At 39.9% G+C, this 20,328-nt stretch overlaps 1 protein-coding gene across 2 annotated transcripts in view; it reads right to left on the bottom strand.

Annotated features, from left to right (window-relative positions):
• The window catches only part of SOBP (sine oculis binding protein homolog), a 112,279-nt gene that overhangs the window by 79,040 nt on the left and 12,911 nt on the right, over positions 1-20,328 (bottom strand). For both annotated transcript variants that reach the window (XM_056486582.1, XM_056486583.1), the window contains exon 4: positions 9,465-9,616. In XM_056486582.1, the coding sequence (XP_056342557.1) occupies positions 9,465-9,616 (152 nt within the window). The remainder of the gene's footprint in view (positions 1-9,464; positions 9,617-20,328) is intronic.

The following is a 20,328-nucleotide window of genomic DNA, read 5'->3' as shown; positions in this document are numbered from 1 at the left end:
ACACTTCCAATTTGGAGAAAAAAAAAAAAAAAAAAATTTTTTCCTCTCTTGCTGTGTGAAAAACCGCAGAAACAATAGGAAAACACACCAGATGCAAAATAATTGAATTGCATGCACACAATGTACAGGGCAAATATGCACAGGGCCTGATCTAAAGCTAATTACAAGCAATGGGATGTCACCCACTGATGCCAATGGAATCTGGATCTGGCCCAAAGAAAGTACACAAGAAAGCAGAGGGAGTTTTTTTGTATCATCTTTCAGTTACAGTAATCATAGGTGTTGTTTGTAACAGTAGTAGGTAACAAATTTTCCAGCAAAAGTGTGATTTTTAAGTTGACAGTGTCCCTTTAAGCTTATGTACTTCTTCACTTAACTATGCCAGATTTACTCTCCCCTTTCTACTTTTCCTTGCTCAGAGGTATACATACCATCTGTGCATCTAATATGGTGTTCTTAAATAGCCTCCAGAGAGATTCAATGCTTCTTTTTCCCCCCCCTTTTTAAACTTTCTCTTGTTTAACCCTTTTCCTTGGTATTTTAGAACCTCCTCATTCAGAGCTCCTGGTCCTCCTTCTTTAGGATGAAGTTGCCACCTTCACACACTGAAGTCAGGAGTACAGCTACTTGTTCTTTTAATGCTTGCACATTAGTCAAAACTCATGGGGAGTTGCCTTATCAAGGCAGTGATATTGATAAATTGCTTCTGCAAAAGGAAGCGTGAGACTGAACCATCCAACAATAGACAAAGTCGACCATTATTTTAATACTACATAATGAAATAATTCAAACCTTTCTCCCTATAAATATTTAAATGTCAGTGCACTGTTTTAATCTCTAGATTAATCTTTTAAGACTTATATTTAATTCTAGGAGGTCTCTTCCACCTAATTTATAGTAGTACTGTGCGCCACAACTGTGAAAGTTTGGGGGCTAAATTAAAAATAATAGAAGTTATTGTGACTGAGTTGCCATTTGATTTCTAACTCAACAGGTTTCCCTTTCCATTTGAGACTCCAAATTTCAAGGGAAAGAAGGGCCACAGACCTACAGGACACTGCAGTGCTGCATCCATCTCTGTGGTAAGAGCAAAATCACTGCACTCGGTCAGTCTAATGGAGATGCTGAGTCCTGGATGGCTTCCCACCTGCCCAAGAAAAGCTGCACCAGGCTACCATGCCCCACTAAAGACCCTTTCCCTCAAAAAGCCCAGAGCAGGGCTGGAGAGATGCTCTGCACTGCTCCTGAAGTAAAAGGACAGAAACAGAGCCACATCTACTCATCCTGTGTGTGCCAGCCAAAGGGTTCCTGCCCGAGCACCTCCAGCAGCCCTTCTGTGTGACACAGGCAGGGCCTGGCCTCCTGCTCCTTAGGCTGGAGAGTAAATAAACCAAAAACATCTAAGCACACATGCTCCCCACCTCCAAACCCATCAAATGGCTGTTTCTAAATATTACTAAACAGATGAGTACGTTTATTTTAGCTAGAAAATTGCATCAAGCCTGACAACTCACAGCATGTGTTTACTTTCAACTTAAATTCAAATAGGTGAGTTGTAAATGATTAGGGTTTTGACAGAGCACAGTCAGTCACTGAATTTATCTGGCCACCAAGTGATCAAATATTATTGGAGAAACTATTTTCTACTGGAAAGACATTTTACATTTTCAGACTTTTGCTCTATAAAACCCACCTTGTTCTCCCATCAAGTTTAATGCTTGCACACTGAGCACAGCTTGATTTATGGCAAGAAACTGACTTCAACTAACAATCCCCAGTAGTACATTTTCCTGTTCATCCAGCAGATTATAAGTTATATCCATTTGGCCTCTCCTAGCCTCATTTAAACTCACAAGGCCAGACTCAAGGTTAATGGGTGTAAGAATTTCTTCAGTCTTCCCATAAACCAGCAGACATTTGCAAACAAACTTAAAAGGGATGAAACTTTCCTGGCTGGAAGGGGCCAAATAGATAGACAATGTGATTTACTCCCTTGGTCTGACTCAGTTTCATCCTTGAATTTATTGCAAGATTTCTATGGCTGATGGAGAGGAAAGTCACCACACTGGGAGTGTAACAGAGTGATTAAATACAGACTGTCAGCTGACAAGAAATGTCGCAACACCACTGAACTGCTGCCTCACCTGCACAAATTACTTTGCCACTTGTGAAATGTGACAGCAATGTCATCTCCTGAGACACTTTAGGACTAGAAATTACCTTCCACCTTCAGCTGGGCCCCTCAGGTTTTTTACTTCTGCCCACTGTGCTGGACAGAATTTCACCCCATTAGACTACCCTGTTAATTCCAATTTCTGTATTCCACACACCCTTTCAGAAGTGTGTACCAATGGTGTTGCTCACAACATTGTTCCTAATCCAAACATATTTTTGAAAACCATATTTGATTAATTTTGGTTTTCAAATAAAAATATATAGAGTGAAAAAAATACTCAACCTCCCTTTCAATATTTCCCTAAGTTAATGAGCTGACTGATAAATGAACAGATGCCATTAAGGCAATAATTTATTCAAATGTCATGATATTTTTGAACAAACATTTAATATGCATTTCTTTATTTGCCCAGCTCATATTAGTATTAATGATTGATGTGTTCATTAGGAAAGGGAAGAGTGGCATCAAATATAGTCTGTGCAAATTAGATTCACTTTGGAAATCTAGCCTAAGCTTTTGTCAGAATAAAGACTGTTCTTGATGCTCATTCTGTGTTGGGCACATGAAAAAAAAAGCTGGAAGGTGCCTAATTTCATACAAAGCCAAGGTTAGTCTAAGGCAACCTGAGCTGAGACATGAAACAGGAGAGCAATATTTTTTTGAGCAATTGGCTAGCTCACTTAGGCTGGAACTAGAGGGGTTCAGAGGTAAAGTAAGCACGGGTGTGTATTAAATGTGCTAGTTTTCTGAGTGCATCATTGTTATTTGTTTAAAGTTTTTAATCAAAAAACCCTTGGTGATGTAAAAATATTGTGGATGCAGACCATGAAGTCTATCTTGCCAAAATTTTTTAAATGTCCGTTATCCTCTAGTGTCCTCCTCTCCCCTTTGAAAATTCATCCTAAGTGATTTAAGACCTCAGTAAAGCTCCTAAGTAACCTCCATCAGTCACTTTGCAGGTAGCAACTTCTTTCACTTCTCCAATACCAAGGTGTCAGAACATCTATTTAAATCCAAATCATTGTTCTAAACTGCATTCACCCAGTGTGCAAAAAACTTAAAAGCATTTCCAGTCAAGTCCTAACACAATTAGTGGGTTTTGTTGTACCATCTGTATGTAAACAAAACCTGCTTCTGGGAAAAAGGAAAAGCGCAATGGTTGAAGCAGTCCAAAACTGATGTGAGGACACCTCACATAAACTGGTAGCTTTGTTTGAATCAAATGCCTGCCTCCTCAGAGGCAGCTGTAATTAGCATATTCATCCTGATATAACCAAAGCAGCCAGAATGCAACGCGACTGATGTAATGTGACACGGTGGTTAAAATTAAAAGTGAACACGCCTTTTAATTGGATTGGATACCTGCTTGTAATTCAGACAATGGGAATTTGATTCAAATTTACAGTATTAAATGGCAGCAGATGGACATTAAAATGTCCATTGAGTTTGCAAACTGACAAGCACGCTGGGTTTGCCAGATCCCTTCATTAAGTCACTGGTGGCATCAGTCAGGTGCTGCAGCCCATTCCATTGTTAGCAACGGCAATACATTTTGCTTTGCTGTGGATGAGCAGCGAGATATTCTGACTGATGGCCTCAGCAGGTTAATTTAGAATTTCATTTGCCTCTTCTAATCATGAAAAATCCTAGCTCTGGTTTAGGGAAGCAGTTCTATGAGATTTCTGGGTTTAGCATCCTGTAAATAACAAGACCAGCTGATGACAGCAAGACAATGATGTCAATCTTCTTTCTGACCAATGCCACCCATTTCTTTCACAGATCAGGACTTTCTTGATATTTCAGCCTCTGTTCCAGATTCTTAGTCACTATCTGCAGCCTTCAACCCTCCACAAACTTTAAAAACATCTCCTGAATGAGGTTATTTTCCTTATCCCTCCTTCTCCAGCCAGTTCCTCAAAGAAGTTTGCAATTGTGCCCCACACTTGAGCAGTTTCCCCTGCAGAGTCAGCGTCTCATCTGCATTCACTCATCAGCGCTCATTTATATCTCAACAAAGCAATCACAGCTATGGAGATGTTTGTTGTCTTTTTCCTCTCTACCTTCCAGCATTTGCAAGAAACCTTTTTAATTGGCTGCTGTGGCAAATCCACGCACGCACACAGGCAGATGTGCACACACAAATACAAGCACGTTCTACGCAAACCCGCAGCAGCAACTTTGTGAACCATTTATTAAATCCTGCTTTTCTCTGCAGCTCCACAGAACCAAATATGGACAACTGCATGCAAAGATGGTGGGACACCTGCTCTGCACTGACCTTTCTGAACACCTGATTAATGCAAGTTAAATCTCTAGGAGAAAGATTTTTATTCAGAGCCTCATGTGTTTCAGCTATGGAAAGGGAGCCTAAAGGAACAGTTAAGCTTTTTTTTTTTGGGCAGGGAATTATTTGCATCAAATTGCTTTAAGCAATTTTCTGAATTTCAATGAATAATGATCACTTTACAAATTAAATTTTGTAGATGCATAAGAAAGAGATGAAAGTAGCTTTTTTTTGCCATTACTCATTGACTTAACAGTGAGATTGTTAAATATCTCTCATGCACTGTTAGGCCGCACAATTAAGCTTGAAATCAAGAGAACTTTCTCTGACAATCTTCAGTAATAATTTTGGGGAATGATAGCAGCTGTTTACTCCCAGTTTATAGTATGTGTTTGTATATCAATGCCCATATTATCACTTAGTGATAGATATTAATTAACCAAAAAATTATGCAGGCAAGAGCACTAAAGCTATATGATGTTGCAAGCTCTTTATCATCTTTAAATACAGCTTGAAAATGTGAGGAGTGGTATAATGCAACAGAACTCAGAACTAAATAAATATGTGAGACTTCTTACAGCTCCATTTTATAGTTCACATCCATTTTTGCCACACAGATGAGATAAAGGGCCCTAAACCACACTCCCTGTCTGCACTACTAACACACAGTGTTGCCCATCATTATACTTTACTGGGAGAAAAGGGTCATCCTTGTTTACATCTTCATGGTGCTAAAGAGTAGCTTACATTTACTTTTTGATTTATGCCTTTTTATTTATTAGTATGAATGAAATTGGACTATACTGTAAACAAAAACATCTATCTTTCTTCCTAATTGGGAGGCAGTGCAAAGCAGGGACAAGGTTAAATATAAAATACTGCCTGAGAACCTTGCAGTCACTATGTCTCCAAAGTCTTAGTCAAACCAAGTAAATTATTCTTTAATATATCTGTGAAGAGAGTTTATAACCTCTCTGAAGTCAGTCCTAGTCCTACATTTGGCTATTTGGTCATAATAAATTTGTTTTCTGACCCATTGAGTCAAACAACTTAATTTGAAAATTAATCTTCTCAAGCTTCAGACTCCCTGGATCCAATTATGAATCCAACTGTTCACTTTAAATTTCATATTCTGAAACTTGGTGGTCTAGTGCTTTTTGCCCTTACATGACTCTTTGGTACTTAACTTTGTATTAGCTGGCCTGTAAAATTAAACTTAAGAAGGGAGCACCCAAATCTTCTATCTTTGGTTACCAACATTAGTCCCAAATGCTCACTTTTCTAGCAATCGTTCCTTTTAATTGGTATTATTATGCATAACAGGTTGTCATTATACAGAATTCATTATGTGCATTTGACTGGGCAAACTGGACAAAACAGGAGCAGGAATGCAGATTTTGGTTATTTTTGTTTGGGGGTGGCAGTGGTGATATTTTTAGGTTTCTTTCTAAATTGGATCTTGTCTAAATACTTTGGGTTTTGCTTAATGGGGTAAAAGCCTCAATTTTTGTTAATTTATGTCTGATAATTTAGATAAATTTACTCCATTGTGAGAGCCTTTGTAATTTCAAAACATATATATTTCTATTCTTGCAAGGCATGGCTGCTGGCTGATATAATTTTAAGCAGTCATGACTTCAAAATACCCAGAGCAAAATTTGCATTTCTTACAAGAACAGCAACTTAAGGTTGCACCAGCCTTTTTTCCTACAAATTTCCCACTGCAGGCATGAAGGTCCCTGGACAGCCCTAGCTATGCATGGATGCAGAGGATACAGGGAGCTTGTGGAGCCCAAAAAAAATTAATCCAGCAGGACAAAAGGCAGGAGAGCCTGACTGGCACCTCTGATTTAACTCCTTGGGTTCAAAGCTCCCAAGGCCAGGAAGGTACTGACTTATTGCAATGTGTTGCTATCTTGCTAAACCTAGTGCAGGGAAGGGGTTAGAAGATGGGAGCAGCCAATGCCAAGCTGACCTGGGGCTCTGTGGAGCACTTTCAGGGCACTCCAGCATGGGCTCATGCTAAGCCTTCTCCCAGTTGGGAGTCCATGGCATCCAGCACTGTAGTGTACATTGCCCTATGCATGGGAAAAGATTTTTTCATTAGGATAATTACAAAAGTCACCATTCTGAAGACAGCAATTGTCATTCAGGGATGGATAATTCACAGCATTACTCAGTGCTGTTTTGAGGCATTAGTGATAACTAATTCTTTACTGCTTAAACAGTCCTATCATCTGAGGCAAGCACTTATTACAGCACTTCTTATCTAGGAAGGGAGGGAAGACGGCTTAACGTGATCCATTAGGAAACTCAAGCTTTATATAAAGTGACCACAAAGTCCTATCAGCTCCCAGAAATGCAGCAGCTGTACATATTTAATGTAATACAACACTATATTGTGGCAGAGATCCACTGTTTAAAACATGCATAAGGCAGGTGAAATGTGACTGTTTTGCTCCTCTGTTTGAAAAAGGAGAAAGTGTAGAGTGGCATAACTCCTTAAAGTACATAAATAAGCATTTAGAGTCATGGAGAAGACAGGTACACTGTTGAAACAGCAGTAACAGAGCAAAGGTCAGCAGTTAAATCTGAAACTATTGCATCTTGGTTCTTTTAATCTTATTCCTCAAGACTCCACTGTGTTACTAACAGTGAAGTGCAAAACCAGAAGCATGAGGGTCTGCTGAGTTCTACTGTGCTTGTCTTAATTCAACAGCAGCACTTCCTAAATATTCTGTCCCCAGATCATCTAATGCCATAAACATACATGCAAGGGGCACCTACAGATTGCCTCTGCTCAGTCAGATCCTGTGAAATTCCAGGTTCCACAAGTCCAAAGAGAAAGAAAATTTAACTCACTGGCTTAGCTTTGAAGCAGAGCCAATCAAAATGATAATATTTTCTCACCATGCTTTGCCAAGTCCTCCCACATGACATTTTGTTAGTTTGAAACTTCTTTAGTGAATAATAGGACATTTCACTGAGATATGCTGATATAGGAAAATATTAGAACATCCATTGTGTTTATATACGTATATAAACACGTATATGTGTGTGTGTATACACATATACAAAATAATGAATACAGAGAGCTTTCTGGATAAAAATATTCAGCATCTTCTAGAGGTGTAGGAAAGGGAACCAAGGAGAATGTGAAGCTCTAACTCATCCTTTTTCATAATACAAGGATGCCTCCAACAAAGCACAGGGTTAATAAATAGCAAGTCAGGTAAAAGGGAACTTTTTCATATACTGCTTCACTGATTGAATTCATGGTCATAAACTATTACTGAAATCTACTACTAATGGGTTACTAGAAAATTGAAGTACACCTATGCATTATGTTATCAAGCATTTATTTTCATTTAATGGAGATCTAAATCTCTTATTTCAGGATCTAAGCTGTAAGTGAGAAAGAATACACCAAGTTCTTTCATCTGCCTCTCCAAAGTTTCCCAAATTATCTGGTGCTCATCAGTTCGGGACACACAGGACCACCTAACCAGGATCACTGACAATGCCTCCATTACTAGTAAGTATCTTATCCATGTAAATTTGTGACTGGAAGTCACAGGAGCAATAGATGACAGATTTGTATCCTGTCAGTCCAGAGTCTCTGGACTGTGCCTTGCATGTTGTAAGGCACACTGAACTGCATGAGATAGAAGTGCACATGTGCACATGCACATATATCCATGCAAATTTATTCTCAAATGAGGAGCATCTAAGGAGCGTGCATTTCCCTCCTCTCAAAAAATGTAAACAACACTCTTCACAGAATACTAGTGTGACTTATACTTGCCTGTATGCTCCAGTAGACACTATGAGCTTGATTCTCCAAGACTGCCACTAAAATTCCACTCTGCTGATTTTTGCAACCTAATTCTTCAGGCTTTTTTTTTTTTTTTTTTTTTTTTTTTTGGCATGATGATGTGACCCAAATTTATAAAGGAGGTTAATTTGCTATAACAAGTCTAGAATCCATATGTACTTATTTGTTATTATGACAGATGTAAAAGACCAGATTTAGAGACCTGAAGTCAGTTTGAACTTGACAGGCTTGGAATGTTCTGAAGCATGAGGGCAAATGGCATCATTTAGGAAAATGTAGAGTTTTATGAATGATAAACATTTCCAAGACAATAAAGTTACCTAAAGGCTCACAATATTGAACACCAAAAGGACACAGTTACTTTTTTAACAATTAAAAATTTGAGGTGTTTCTCCTCTATTTTTCTTTAAATGACATGTTACAAATTCTGCTGCAGATAAACAGCTGCTGAAGTAACCTAGAGGGCATATTCAGGCACTGTGCTTCAGTGATTACAGCAATTTTTGTAGACATTCAATATTAGGATTGCTTTCTAATTTTAGACAGAGTTAAATTTAAATGGAGTAGGAGGGGCTTTCACATTACTCTAGATGTTCTAGCATTGCTTACCCCAACCCAAAAACTCTATAGTGTCTGAATTTTGTAGCAATGGTAAGTTATTAAATTTGATAGAATGATACTAGAGTTCTTTTAAAGAATGATACTAGAGTTCACTAGCAGCAGTGAAAAGAAGTCCAGCATTGCGATGGGACTGAGATTCAGGCCCTGAAAGCATTTACCCACTGGCCATGATCCCAATGCCATGGGACTTGGTGGCATTGTCATACACATTCTTTCTCTACTCTATTTCTTTGATACTTCCTCTTAGCTGTGTATGTGTAGGAAGTATCCTGAGACTCTAAGGCCAAATTCAGAGTCTTATGTTAATGCTTATTAGTATTTAAATTCCCTGACTCTCAAAAACCCAAGTATCAAGCTGAGAGAAACTGAAAGAAAGAAGGTTAGTAAAGGGCTGACAGTCCAACAGACAATACAGACGGAAAGTGGTGGGATTAGGTGAAACAGAGAAAACAAAAGAAAGGAGTTTCTATTAGATGCTAAATGAGACTCAGGCTGGGCCTGATTAAAGCCATGTCTATGTAGGTTACATCTTTCCTTATTTCTCTTACCTTGTTTCTCTTGAAATAAGCTCTTCGGCAAGCTGCAAAGCACTTCTCGCTGCAGAAGCATTTCACTTCACTTCCCATACTCAGGGAATAGCGCTTGATTCCAACTTTCTGGCACCAGGCACACATTATTTGTACATTTGACACATCATCTTCTACAACAAAAATATAAGAACAATGTTTACATGAGATGCAAACACCTTCCTCAGACATCTGCACACTTACTCTTAGCTACAAGCAGCACCAGCTCATCTTATTTCTAACTCACTCACTGTCAGAGAGCAGAACTGTGCCTGCCTGTGATCACCAACTTCATCCTCAGGCAGCTGACCTGTGCCAGCCAGACTCAGCAGACTGGCAAAGCTTCTAAAATGGCTGGAAAAGATGATTAGCTTCAAAAATTGTGCACTGCTGAAAATGTCTGGAAATCTCGAGAACTTCTAAGCATGCTTAAGAGCACACAACTCTTCATTAAATGAGTAACCAAGGCTGAAGGTTTAGTGGGTATTGCTGCTTTGTTCTTGTTACTTACAGTCTGTAAGTGAGTCCCTGAGATGCTCTGCTCAGCAAGCTGGCAATAAAACACAGCCAGAAGGTGCTGCACCAAGGCAGTTCTCTAACACGAGCCCTCTGCTAAATAAGAAGGAACATAAAACACCCCTTCTCTGTATTATTTTGGAATAACTAGCATACAAAACAGGGAGCTTGTGTGTGAATTCAGCAGTCACAGAAACATAGACTTGAGCAAGGCAGAAGTTGCAGCACTGTGGCAAAATCTGCCGGGTTACTTTTCAGTTATGTTCATTGGTCAAATTTAATTCAGGCAGAGTTCCTGAGCCTCTTTCAAGCTCTTCTCTAACATGTGTTACAAATGTGGCATGTGTGCCTTCTGCCATATAAAAATACCCCAGAGCTTATTTACTAATTTGCAGCAATATCCTTGTGTGGTCATGATTCCTACCTCAGCTTCACAGACAATAGCAGTGAATAGTTAAGTGTACTAAAAGGATCAACTCAATTTGTTAGCAGAACTCATTCTGACTTAAAACTCAGAATTCTTCAGTTCTTATGTCCAGTTTATGATACTGAATGACCTTTCAGTTACAGACAGCAGCCATTGTCCAACTTCTGGGAAAAATTATCCCTGGAGACTAATTGTTAAAACAGTTCCTGGTCCATGAGCTGTGGAGAATTCATAGCTTAGAGATTCTGTCATGCAGCCATCCTATTTCCCTATAAAGGATTTGTTTTTGAAGCTATGCTGTCATCGTTCTGTAAAATTATTGGCAAACTAATTTTTAGCAGAGTGATTTGGCTCCTTTCCCTGACTATCATAACTCAGAACTACATGCTGCATTTTACTCACCTTATTGGAATAAATATTGCCAGTTTAATAACTTTTTTCCTTCTACAAATTGTGTTGTGATTTACAGCTACAAATAAAATACTACAATGTAAAATAATGACCTTTTAGTTTTAATCAGACTGTCTACCTTTAAACCTATATTTAAGGCCAAGTTATAGCTCAGGTTTGTGTTTAATGTATTGTATCACTTACCCTTTGGGGTGGGATTTGCCGCTATTATAAGCTCCTTCATATACTGAACATGAAGAGAAATCAAAACAACTTGGCCAAAATTATCCCTTGGCATCTCTAGGGTCAAGAAGCCTTCCCTGAGCTGGCTGTAACATCAGCCAGGCACACAGCTGGCAGGGTGCTGCTGTGGTGGTTTTGCATGGGGTCATCCTTGTCCAGGATGCCAACTACTCCAGCACAGACCAAGAGCTTTCTTATCCTGAGACATTTGAAGTAGCTATCTTTTACAAAGGCACCCTCATTCAGCTACCTTTGTACCATAATAAACCAATTCCTTGCAGACTGAACCTGCCCCTTTGAATGTACCAGGACAACAGAAGATCTTCTGAATCAAAGGAACCAGACAGCAGACTCTTGTTTCAGATAACAGTAACATATATTCCCCTACTGATAAGAAGCATTTTATCTCTAGAAAAGAGAAGATCTACCAGTGATACCTTTCTAATAGCCTTCATTTCTGGTGAGAGGAACTCTCATAAATGAAAAAAAGAATATTACAAAGCTGAAAGAGAGTTCACTGGCAAAGTAGGTGCTGAAGTAGCTCTTTTTGAAGCAGGTTAGCTTGTCTGGGGCACAGTTTTTAAAGGGAAACACAGAGAGGCACCACTGGAATTCTCAGGGGCTTTCATGAGTGATTTGATAGGGGGAACACCTCAGCTGTCACTCAGTTCCTGTTCACTGATGCACATGAACTGTCTCCCACAGATGATGAGAAAGACCCACACAATTGTTAATTTCTAATTACACAGGCTCTCAGCAGCTGTTTACATGGAAAAGCCAGGTTGTCCACTTCTCTGCACTTTTCTGCAGGCAGTTATGCAAGACATCAGGTTCAGTCCACCTCTTTCTACCAAAGACCCTCTAAGATGCATCCTGGCAAGGGGTGGAGAGGGCCCTTCTGTGTCAAGTTGCTGTCTTGCAACTGTCCAGAACTTCACTACCATCTCACAGAGAATCCTTTGAAGCACCATGGCTTCACTTGGGGTCCACGGATCTGACAGTCAAAAAAATAGCATAGAATGGTCTACAAACTACTACTTCCAGCCAGTGTATGCACTTCCAGGAAGTGATATGTGATATCCAGGAGGTAGCAACAATATTAGTCAAAATGGTCATCATTTTGAAAGAAGGAAGGGGGAAAGGCAAGGAAATAGTCTAGCTATATACAAAGAAGTCAAACTATTTCTCTATTCTACTCCTTTCTCACCCTAGTCATTAAACAATGCAATCCTTTTCATTTCATGGTAACAGCAATAATAGAACTAGATGCCTCTTCAAATTAATAGACTCAGGAACACTGCTACAGAAGGATTAAGTGAGTATGGCCATGTGAAGCAGCCAGGGAATAGCAGTACTTCAGAAGGAGGGTCAGAATATGCACTTCCTGGAACAGGACACTAATATATCAATTATCAAGTCATCTTTGCTCCCTCAGGTGTGTACTTGCCCAAGTCAATTTTTGATGCAAATCTAACCTTTTGTAATGCAGTTCATCAATGTATGTAATGCATGTAATCCAGTATCACATTTCTATGGACCATCAACCGGGTCCAGCCCAGCAGAAGGAAAAACTTGGTCTAAAATCAAATCCTTTCTTTCGGCTACAAGAGATGCTAAGAACAGTAGAGAAAGGAAGTCATGCTTGGTACCTGGGAGAGTACAGAGCTGTGCCCTATGTGTATGGATGACAGCTGGGGACAATGGTAAAGGTCCAAATCTGACTGTGTGCTTTCCTTCTTCACACCGCTTGCGGCAGAGATCTGAGCAGACCTTGTAAAAAGAACTAATAGGCATGTTTTGTTACAGTGTATTAAGCTTAGCAACCAAAAATCAGGACTGCAACACTGGCAGAAAGTATTACTTCATGTATTTCTACCAGCAGTGAGGAGCAATAATGTAGCCTCAAAACATTAAGACTGTGTAAAATAAGAAAAGAGAGTCTTGGGATTTAAGTGCTGTCATCTGCTAAACACAAGTTGGAATAACCTGAAACCAGAAATTCATATCTTGCATTCCGTTCAAGATAAAATTCCTCTCACTTTTTCACAGACCTTCATTTTTCAAGGCCAAATTCTTTGAAAATCACTTTACCCGATTCCTGCCTTGCTTTCAGGAAAATGTAACAAATCCCTGTTCCTAGAGCTCTCAGCTAGAAGAACTTGCTGCTAAGAGATCACACGGAAGCAGGAAATTTCAAATCCAGTAGTTTAAGACTGGCTGTCTTCAATCTTTACTCTAATCTTTTCCTGATTAGAACTGCACTGAGAAAGCTTCTCCACAATAATTATACCAGTTTACTACATCGGCAGTGGTCTCCTTTGCTCATAGTCAGACTTTTGTTGGTAGTCTAGCTTAGCATATCTGCTTAAAGCAACATGAGCTCATCCTGACACCATGCCTACATCCATCATGTGAGCTCTCCCTGGAGCAGCTCTTCTGATGAAGATCATTCACCATCACTTTTAGGACTCACATAGCTACGCTGACACATGTTTGTAAAGTACAAAAATATCATTTGCAAGTCCTGGCACAGATAATTTTGAAGTGAAAGCAAACACATCTTAATAACTCCTTTTTTTCCCCCTCCATCTGGGCCTGCAACTTTATGACCTGCTTTTGCAAAGTGCTCTCAGATCTGTCACATTTATGACAGGAAAAACTGGGCACTCTTACAGGTGAGACAAAGAGGAAATGGGACTGACACAACTGAATAGGAACAGGAGGACATTCAGTAGAGCATACATATTGTTGTCCTCTTTAATTAGACCAGGTAATAGATGGATAAATTCTTTCTACGCACTGCACAAGATCTAAATTTCCAGCCTCTGCTTTTCTGAGTTCTCAGCTCTTCACAGGGAGAGATATTGTGGGAGTTACAATATTGTGTTTTTCAGCCTCTGGGTTGTGTCATTACAGGTGGAAGCAGTACTCCCTGCACCCACCACACAGATACTGTTCAGTTACATCTCCTTGTGGTTTTTATCCTGTGTATTTTTCATAATGAACAATGCAATAAACACAGAGTGTTTGCAGTGTTAAATCATGTTCCCAAAGGGAGTAGTTTGTATAACAAGATAAAATTATCACATTATAATAACTAAATATGCATCAGTCTAAAGCATGCTTCAATTAATCATCAAAAGTTTGCACCGCCTCTTTAGATCTTAATTAAGCAGAATGTTTGGTATTTTTTTTCCTTTCAAATCCATGTGAAGGAGCTGCAGAAAATTGTTCCTCTTAAACCCAATGAGCAGCAGTTTACACTAATCGATCTTATATGCAGCCATAATTTAAAGAGGTGGGGGGGAGTGAAGGAAGGCAATGACTACAATGGAGTAAATCCATCATGAACAGCCCTGTCTCTATCTAAGCAAACTAGCACAATCTGTGGTGTTTGGTGCAAAGTTCCTAAAACCCCTTCAATTCTGGAGTTAAATCCTGATCAGTTTACTAAGTTTAAGTTACAACACTCTATTAATACTGTTTTGAACTGAGATGTATTTTCAATTTTAACTCCAGCTTCAAAAAGCTGGATGAAACCAAATGCAGCTACAGCTCTAATCCTGCATATTAAGATGATTCAAGGGCAGGTACTTCAAAACCTTACTTTCCATATTTCCTTGCAAGAAATTCAGCAGGAGATACTCAATTCTTTTGACAAGAAGATAACATCTCTCCCAAAGGTGCTCAACCACAGTACTTCTATGCAGAAGTAAGACCAAGAGGAAGGAGTGTCTGGGATTGAGATCTCAAGTATGGCACCGGGACTGAGTGAGCCTTTGTGAAACATGCACTTTGACTGTGGTTGTATCCATGACCTGATATAAAGTATTTTCGTATCCCATGTCTCCCAACCAACCAACTCATCTCTGGCATGAGTTTCCTTCCATCACACTATCAGAAGCCATGTCTCTCCACTACTACTTTCATCTACTTTCCTCTCTTTTTGCTGCACCCCGCCCCCTCACACAGGCAGTTTGGATCCCAGGTTTTTTGGGCAGGGAGCTATAATAGCCCTTTTTCTTTGAGCTGGGAACTGTGCTCAATCCACTGGTGTATATATATATCTTTAAATATTTTAGCTGCTTTCACTATTACTTTCTAATGAAAAGCTGTAAAACTTACTTTTTAAAGACTTTAGATCTTAACTTGACTTGAGCATCTGCAGCAATAACACTAAGGGCTCACTGTTTCCACTGGGACCTGCCAGGATTTCAGAATTGGATAATTCCGAGTTACTCGCCTGCTGCTCCTGAAATCCCAGATCCCCATTGAAGAAAACCAAGGAGCATGTATTCAGATTTTTCATCCCCAAATAGTTCCTGAGGCTGTTGATCCCAAGCAAAGCATAAGCACCATTACAGCCAATTTTCTTACACCCAAAATGCTTTACCAAATCAATCTCAAACTAAAAATGGTGAAGGAACAAATATCCTGAGACATTGCTGCAGATCCCCTTGTGATATCACCTTAAGCACTGATCCTCTAAACAGATGGGGCATGTGACAAACTTAAGGTACAAGAAGTACCTTCAAAAAGTAATTACCAGAAGAAGATTAAAATATAGGGCTGACAATAGAAAGCTTGCTGCAGCCATGGCTATGGAAATATCAGAGCCTCTACAATGCATTTCCTTTTAAGGACCAGTCTCTTCAAGTTCACTACTCTGCCAATAAAGCAAATGTCCCAGCCTCTTTTGAAAAAATAATTTTGTGGAACCATGGCCTGCCTATGTTTCCTATGAGGTGAGACACATTCTTATGCATAGTTCTGTAGGGACTGAATGCACAACACAAAAGCTGGCATTTAGGCAGGTTTTAAACATGCAAACAAAAAAACCACCTATTTCAGCTAACAGAGGGGGAACTCCCTGTGTACTTTGAATATATGCTATTAAGGTGCATACATGGACTTCATGATTTTTTTTTTTTTTTAGCACAAAGTAAACACTTGGCCCTCCGCAGAGAGGAAAAGACATCAACAGTGGGCTAGATGGGGCAGGCATCCTGGCAACCACTGGCATTTAAAAACCTAGGGAGTAATAACCCTATGATCAGTGTAAATTCGGTGATGTTTCAAACTGAAAACAAGAGAAATAATTGAAGAGATAGGATTTGCTGCAGTGGTTTTTATCAGGGGACAAAACCTACAGTGAGAGAAATTGTAACACTGTTCAGCAACCAGAAGATATTTTTGAAATACTGAAGAGGGATCCAGAGCACAGTAAAATGAAAGTCTCCTCCATATGCAGACTTAGCTAGATCTGATAACGTGGTCTTTACTTAAGGAACATTGCCACTCAGTTCTGCCTGGAATCAAACTTCTTGCCACTGTAGTCATAGATCAAATTCCTCAGTTAATTTTGACAGATGACCTTGGAATTCATTGTTAATGGCCTGCTAAATACCACTTAAAACAAAGTTTATGATTTCAGATTGCTCCAATGCAATTTAAATATTGAGAAAGGTTACAGCAGGCTGTTCCAGAATGTTCACAGGGCAGGAACTCTGCCCATTCCCATATGTTGCACAGTTACTCATCTGCACTGGTATTCACAAAATCTTCCACAAACTTTAATTCTAAAGCGATGCTAAACTGTAACACACAAAAACTAATTTCTTTCTATAAAATAACTAAATACTTACTTTAGTATTTGAATATTTCTTTGTCAGCCTAGGTCACAGACTGACTTTACTAGTCAGCACTGGAAATGCTTCTCCTTTAAGATATTTTGCCTCGCCAGACACCATTCCTCCAGCCCAGTTCTCCTTCACCTTCAAAGTTTCTGATAACTTCTGGTACAACTCCAGTCATTATAATTTGCAAACTAACATTATGTCGAGATACTCATCTGTGGGTTGCAGGATTTACAATCCCCTTTCCTTCTCCAAATATACTCAGTATCTTGTAAAAATCTTGGAAGGGAGCATTATTTTTCCCTTGTACTTTTCTCCTCTGTGGAAAGCTCAGTAAACTGCATGACATTGTGCTTTTTGCCTCCCCTTCTCCTGTGCCCCTTGTCAGTGACCTCCCTTCACAGCACAGTACCACAAGAAGCCAGTTCTTGTTTGGGATGCTCAGAGCAGCTGGAGCACTCTGTGCCTCACTTGTACACAGAAGGAGGCAGGAAAGGGAAGGATTTTGTTGGCCCTCATGGCTCAAAGGACAGAGCAACCAGCAGTTGTATCCTCCTACCAAGGCACCACCATGGAGATCACAAGATAAAATAAATCAAAGAGCACTCAAAGAAATGGGAAAACTGAGACAACATAGCCTCCAGCAGGTGCCAGGGGAAGGAGGCAGCTTGTTCTCACCCGCATTGAAAGAATTTTTTGCATTCTTCTTTGACTACCCTTGATTTCAGCCTTCCTTCATCCCAGGTAACAAGAGTTGTCCAAACTTGCCTGAGCAAAAGGGCAGAGTCACCCTAAGTGCCCTCTCAAATTTACTGTATCATTAAAGGCTGCAGAATAACAGAAGGTTTGCACACTATATACTAAGGCCATACACTCTGCATAACTGTGCAGATTTTTAGTTCTGGGTCATTCCAGGCTCTTGCATTTCTGTTCATCACTATTTCTACGTGACTTTTAAATTGGAAAAAACAACCAACCAACCAACCAAAAAAATCCCACCAGCCTTCTTTACATTGCTATGCAGAAAATAAGAACCTTCTAACACCAAGCAGAACTAATCTTAGGATCATTTTGTTGCAATAGGCTGTACTCAAGACTAACCCTGAAGATCACTCAGAATCTGCTGCCGGGCCAAAATGTAGTTACCAGCCAGCTGGGCAAGATGGACTCTTAGTAGCCACAAGGAGACTCTTACAGCAACTTTCTGGAGGCTGCATTCACTACTATGCTTCCAGGTGCAGGTTGGATGGCTGATGCTGGCTTATAAAGTCATGTTTGATTAGGGCACTGCTCCAGTGTGGTCCACCTGGCTGGGGCTGCAGATCAGGGCAGTGCTCTTGCAGACAGCCTCCATGTCTGAGTAACTTGCATTCTCCTGCTGGATTTAGCATCCTGCACTGACACACCATAACCTGAGTCTGTAGACACTCAGTGCAACACATAGGTCTCATGCATTTAACTCAGCCTTTTTTGGGTTTAATTGTGAGGTACAGCAAGGAGAGAGTGCCTTTATTGGGGCTGTTTATATTTGCTTAGTAGCACTCTAATGTTTTCCAGAATCATATAAGCAAATTGGAACCTAACATTTCGTTTGACTAAAACAGAAATCTGAACAGCTTGAAGATAAAATTTAGTCAGACTACCCAAAATTATTTGGTTTTCAAATTAAAAAAAAAATACCAAACAAGCAAAAAAACCCACCAAAACAAAAACCACTTTACTGCAAAATAGGCATGAGGGGAAAAAAGATAATTTTGTTAACCCTTCAAGGTTTTAACCTGGTCATATAAAATATGAATGCAAGCAGGACACTTGTTCAAAGCTTTCCAGCATGCTCAAGGAAAACCTAATCTGCTGAAATAGTCAATGACATCTTCCTAGACAGTTTAGGATCAGCACTCCTTGCTCCTCTTTTTCAAACTGATAACTGTTTCTGACAAATAATCATATTTGCCTTCCTAGAAATCCTGTTTTCCTTGGCTTCCTGAGTACATCTTTTCTACCTCTGCAATTGCTGTCTGTGCACATTGCAGAGTATCCTTGTTTCTCTTAAGGTTTGTGAGCATACCCTATGCTCTGCTCTACTTCCTCTTACCTGTATTGAATCTTATCAGCAAAATTATTCAACTAATAATTCAATAGATCTGCTTATCCTCTTCAGACCATTACACTCCTGTCCAAATGAATACCTCAGCCTGTCTCTCTGACACCTCTTTACTCATGCTGACCCTTCTGCTCAAGATCAATACAGCAAGAATTAAAGTCTTAATAATTTCTCCCTGAGTGCTCACTCCATATTATTTGCTCAATAAGGATGGACTGCACCATCTTTCCTGTCTTTCAGGTTCATGATTTAGGTATCATTTTCACCTGTGAGCACTCCCTTTTGAGCTAAATTGAAGTCTTGTAGATTTTTCTCCTGTAGGATATCTAAAAGCTTTTCTCATCCATTCACAAGCTCTGGACACATCCTAATTCTTAGTCACCAGTTACTACAGTTCATCACTACCTGGTGTTCTCTCTGGCCTGTAATGTAACTTTGCCCTCTGTGTGTCCACACAAAACATGCTGCAAACATCCCTTATTTTGCCCAGAATTTTAACCTTGAAATTTTCTCTTGGCCTCTTGCTGCCTCTCTCTCCTGTCCCCCTACTCCATTTATCCGCTCTAACGTGGATAAATGCTTTGGTGTTCATCTGGACGATGCTGAGCGTTGGCTGAAATAAACATCTCTGTATAACCCTGCAAAGGCCTTTCCTGCTGATTTCACCCCAAGCAACACCTTAAATGCAACAATGTGAGTATAACCATTTGCTCAAGTCAGAGAAGCACCTTTGTGCTGTTTGCAGTCATCCCCTCTGCTTGCAAGGGACTCCAAGAAAACATCCCCAGAGTTACTCTTGTCTGGCTTTGTATCACTCTGAAGTTTTCTGCTTTGATGTTGTGCCCACAAAACGGTGTCAAAGTGCAGTGCCAAGACCACTGCCTCACACACTGGCTCTCCTGGTGCCTTTGTACTCCCTTTCCTACCAGTTGTTTCTTGCCAGGCTCTTTGGGGTGATCATGGCTAGGGCACCTACGCCCTAAGATAAAACAAAACCATTACTAGCCATGCCTGTTGCAAATCCCACAAAAGGAGGTGATTCTCCTCCCCGCTCCAATCCCCCCAAGCTTTGGTCTCTAAAACAAAGGTGAGATAAATAAGTTCATCTGCTCAGAAGTCATGGTAATCTCGTGCTCATTACCAACCATGGGATAAAGTCAGAGGAGGCAGAGATTATGTATTTGTATCTCCTGTGCAGGGACAACAATATTCATTGCTAATGAATTAATTAAAAACTTAAAGGTAGAAAACACTTCTGAAGAGCTCTCTGTACACATTACACTTAGGGGTACATTTGAACACAGGATCATATGTTGTAGGTGGACAGGCAAAGAACAGAAGGCAGTAGACTTGGCCAAGATTCCCCTGTGTCCACTTAACTACTGTTGCAGTAATTTGTTTTTCTACTTCATAGTTCAATCTCCTCCTGCTTATTTAGTGTCATAAAAATCCAGCAACTGTGGCAATTTGCACAATGCATGCTATAGCCTTGTGTTCACATACCACAAATTCAGCATTCTGGATTCATTC

The sequence above is a fragment of the Oenanthe melanoleuca genome, chromosome 3 (assembly GCF_029582105.1).
Source record: "Oenanthe melanoleuca isolate GR-GAL-2019-014 chromosome 3, OMel1.0, whole genome shotgun sequence".
Lineage (NCBI taxonomy): Eukaryota > Metazoa > Chordata > Aves > Passeriformes > Muscicapidae > Oenanthe > Oenanthe melanoleuca.
The sequence above is the reverse complement of the archived record's forward strand: the minus strand, read 5'-3'. Positions and strand labels throughout refer to the sequence as shown.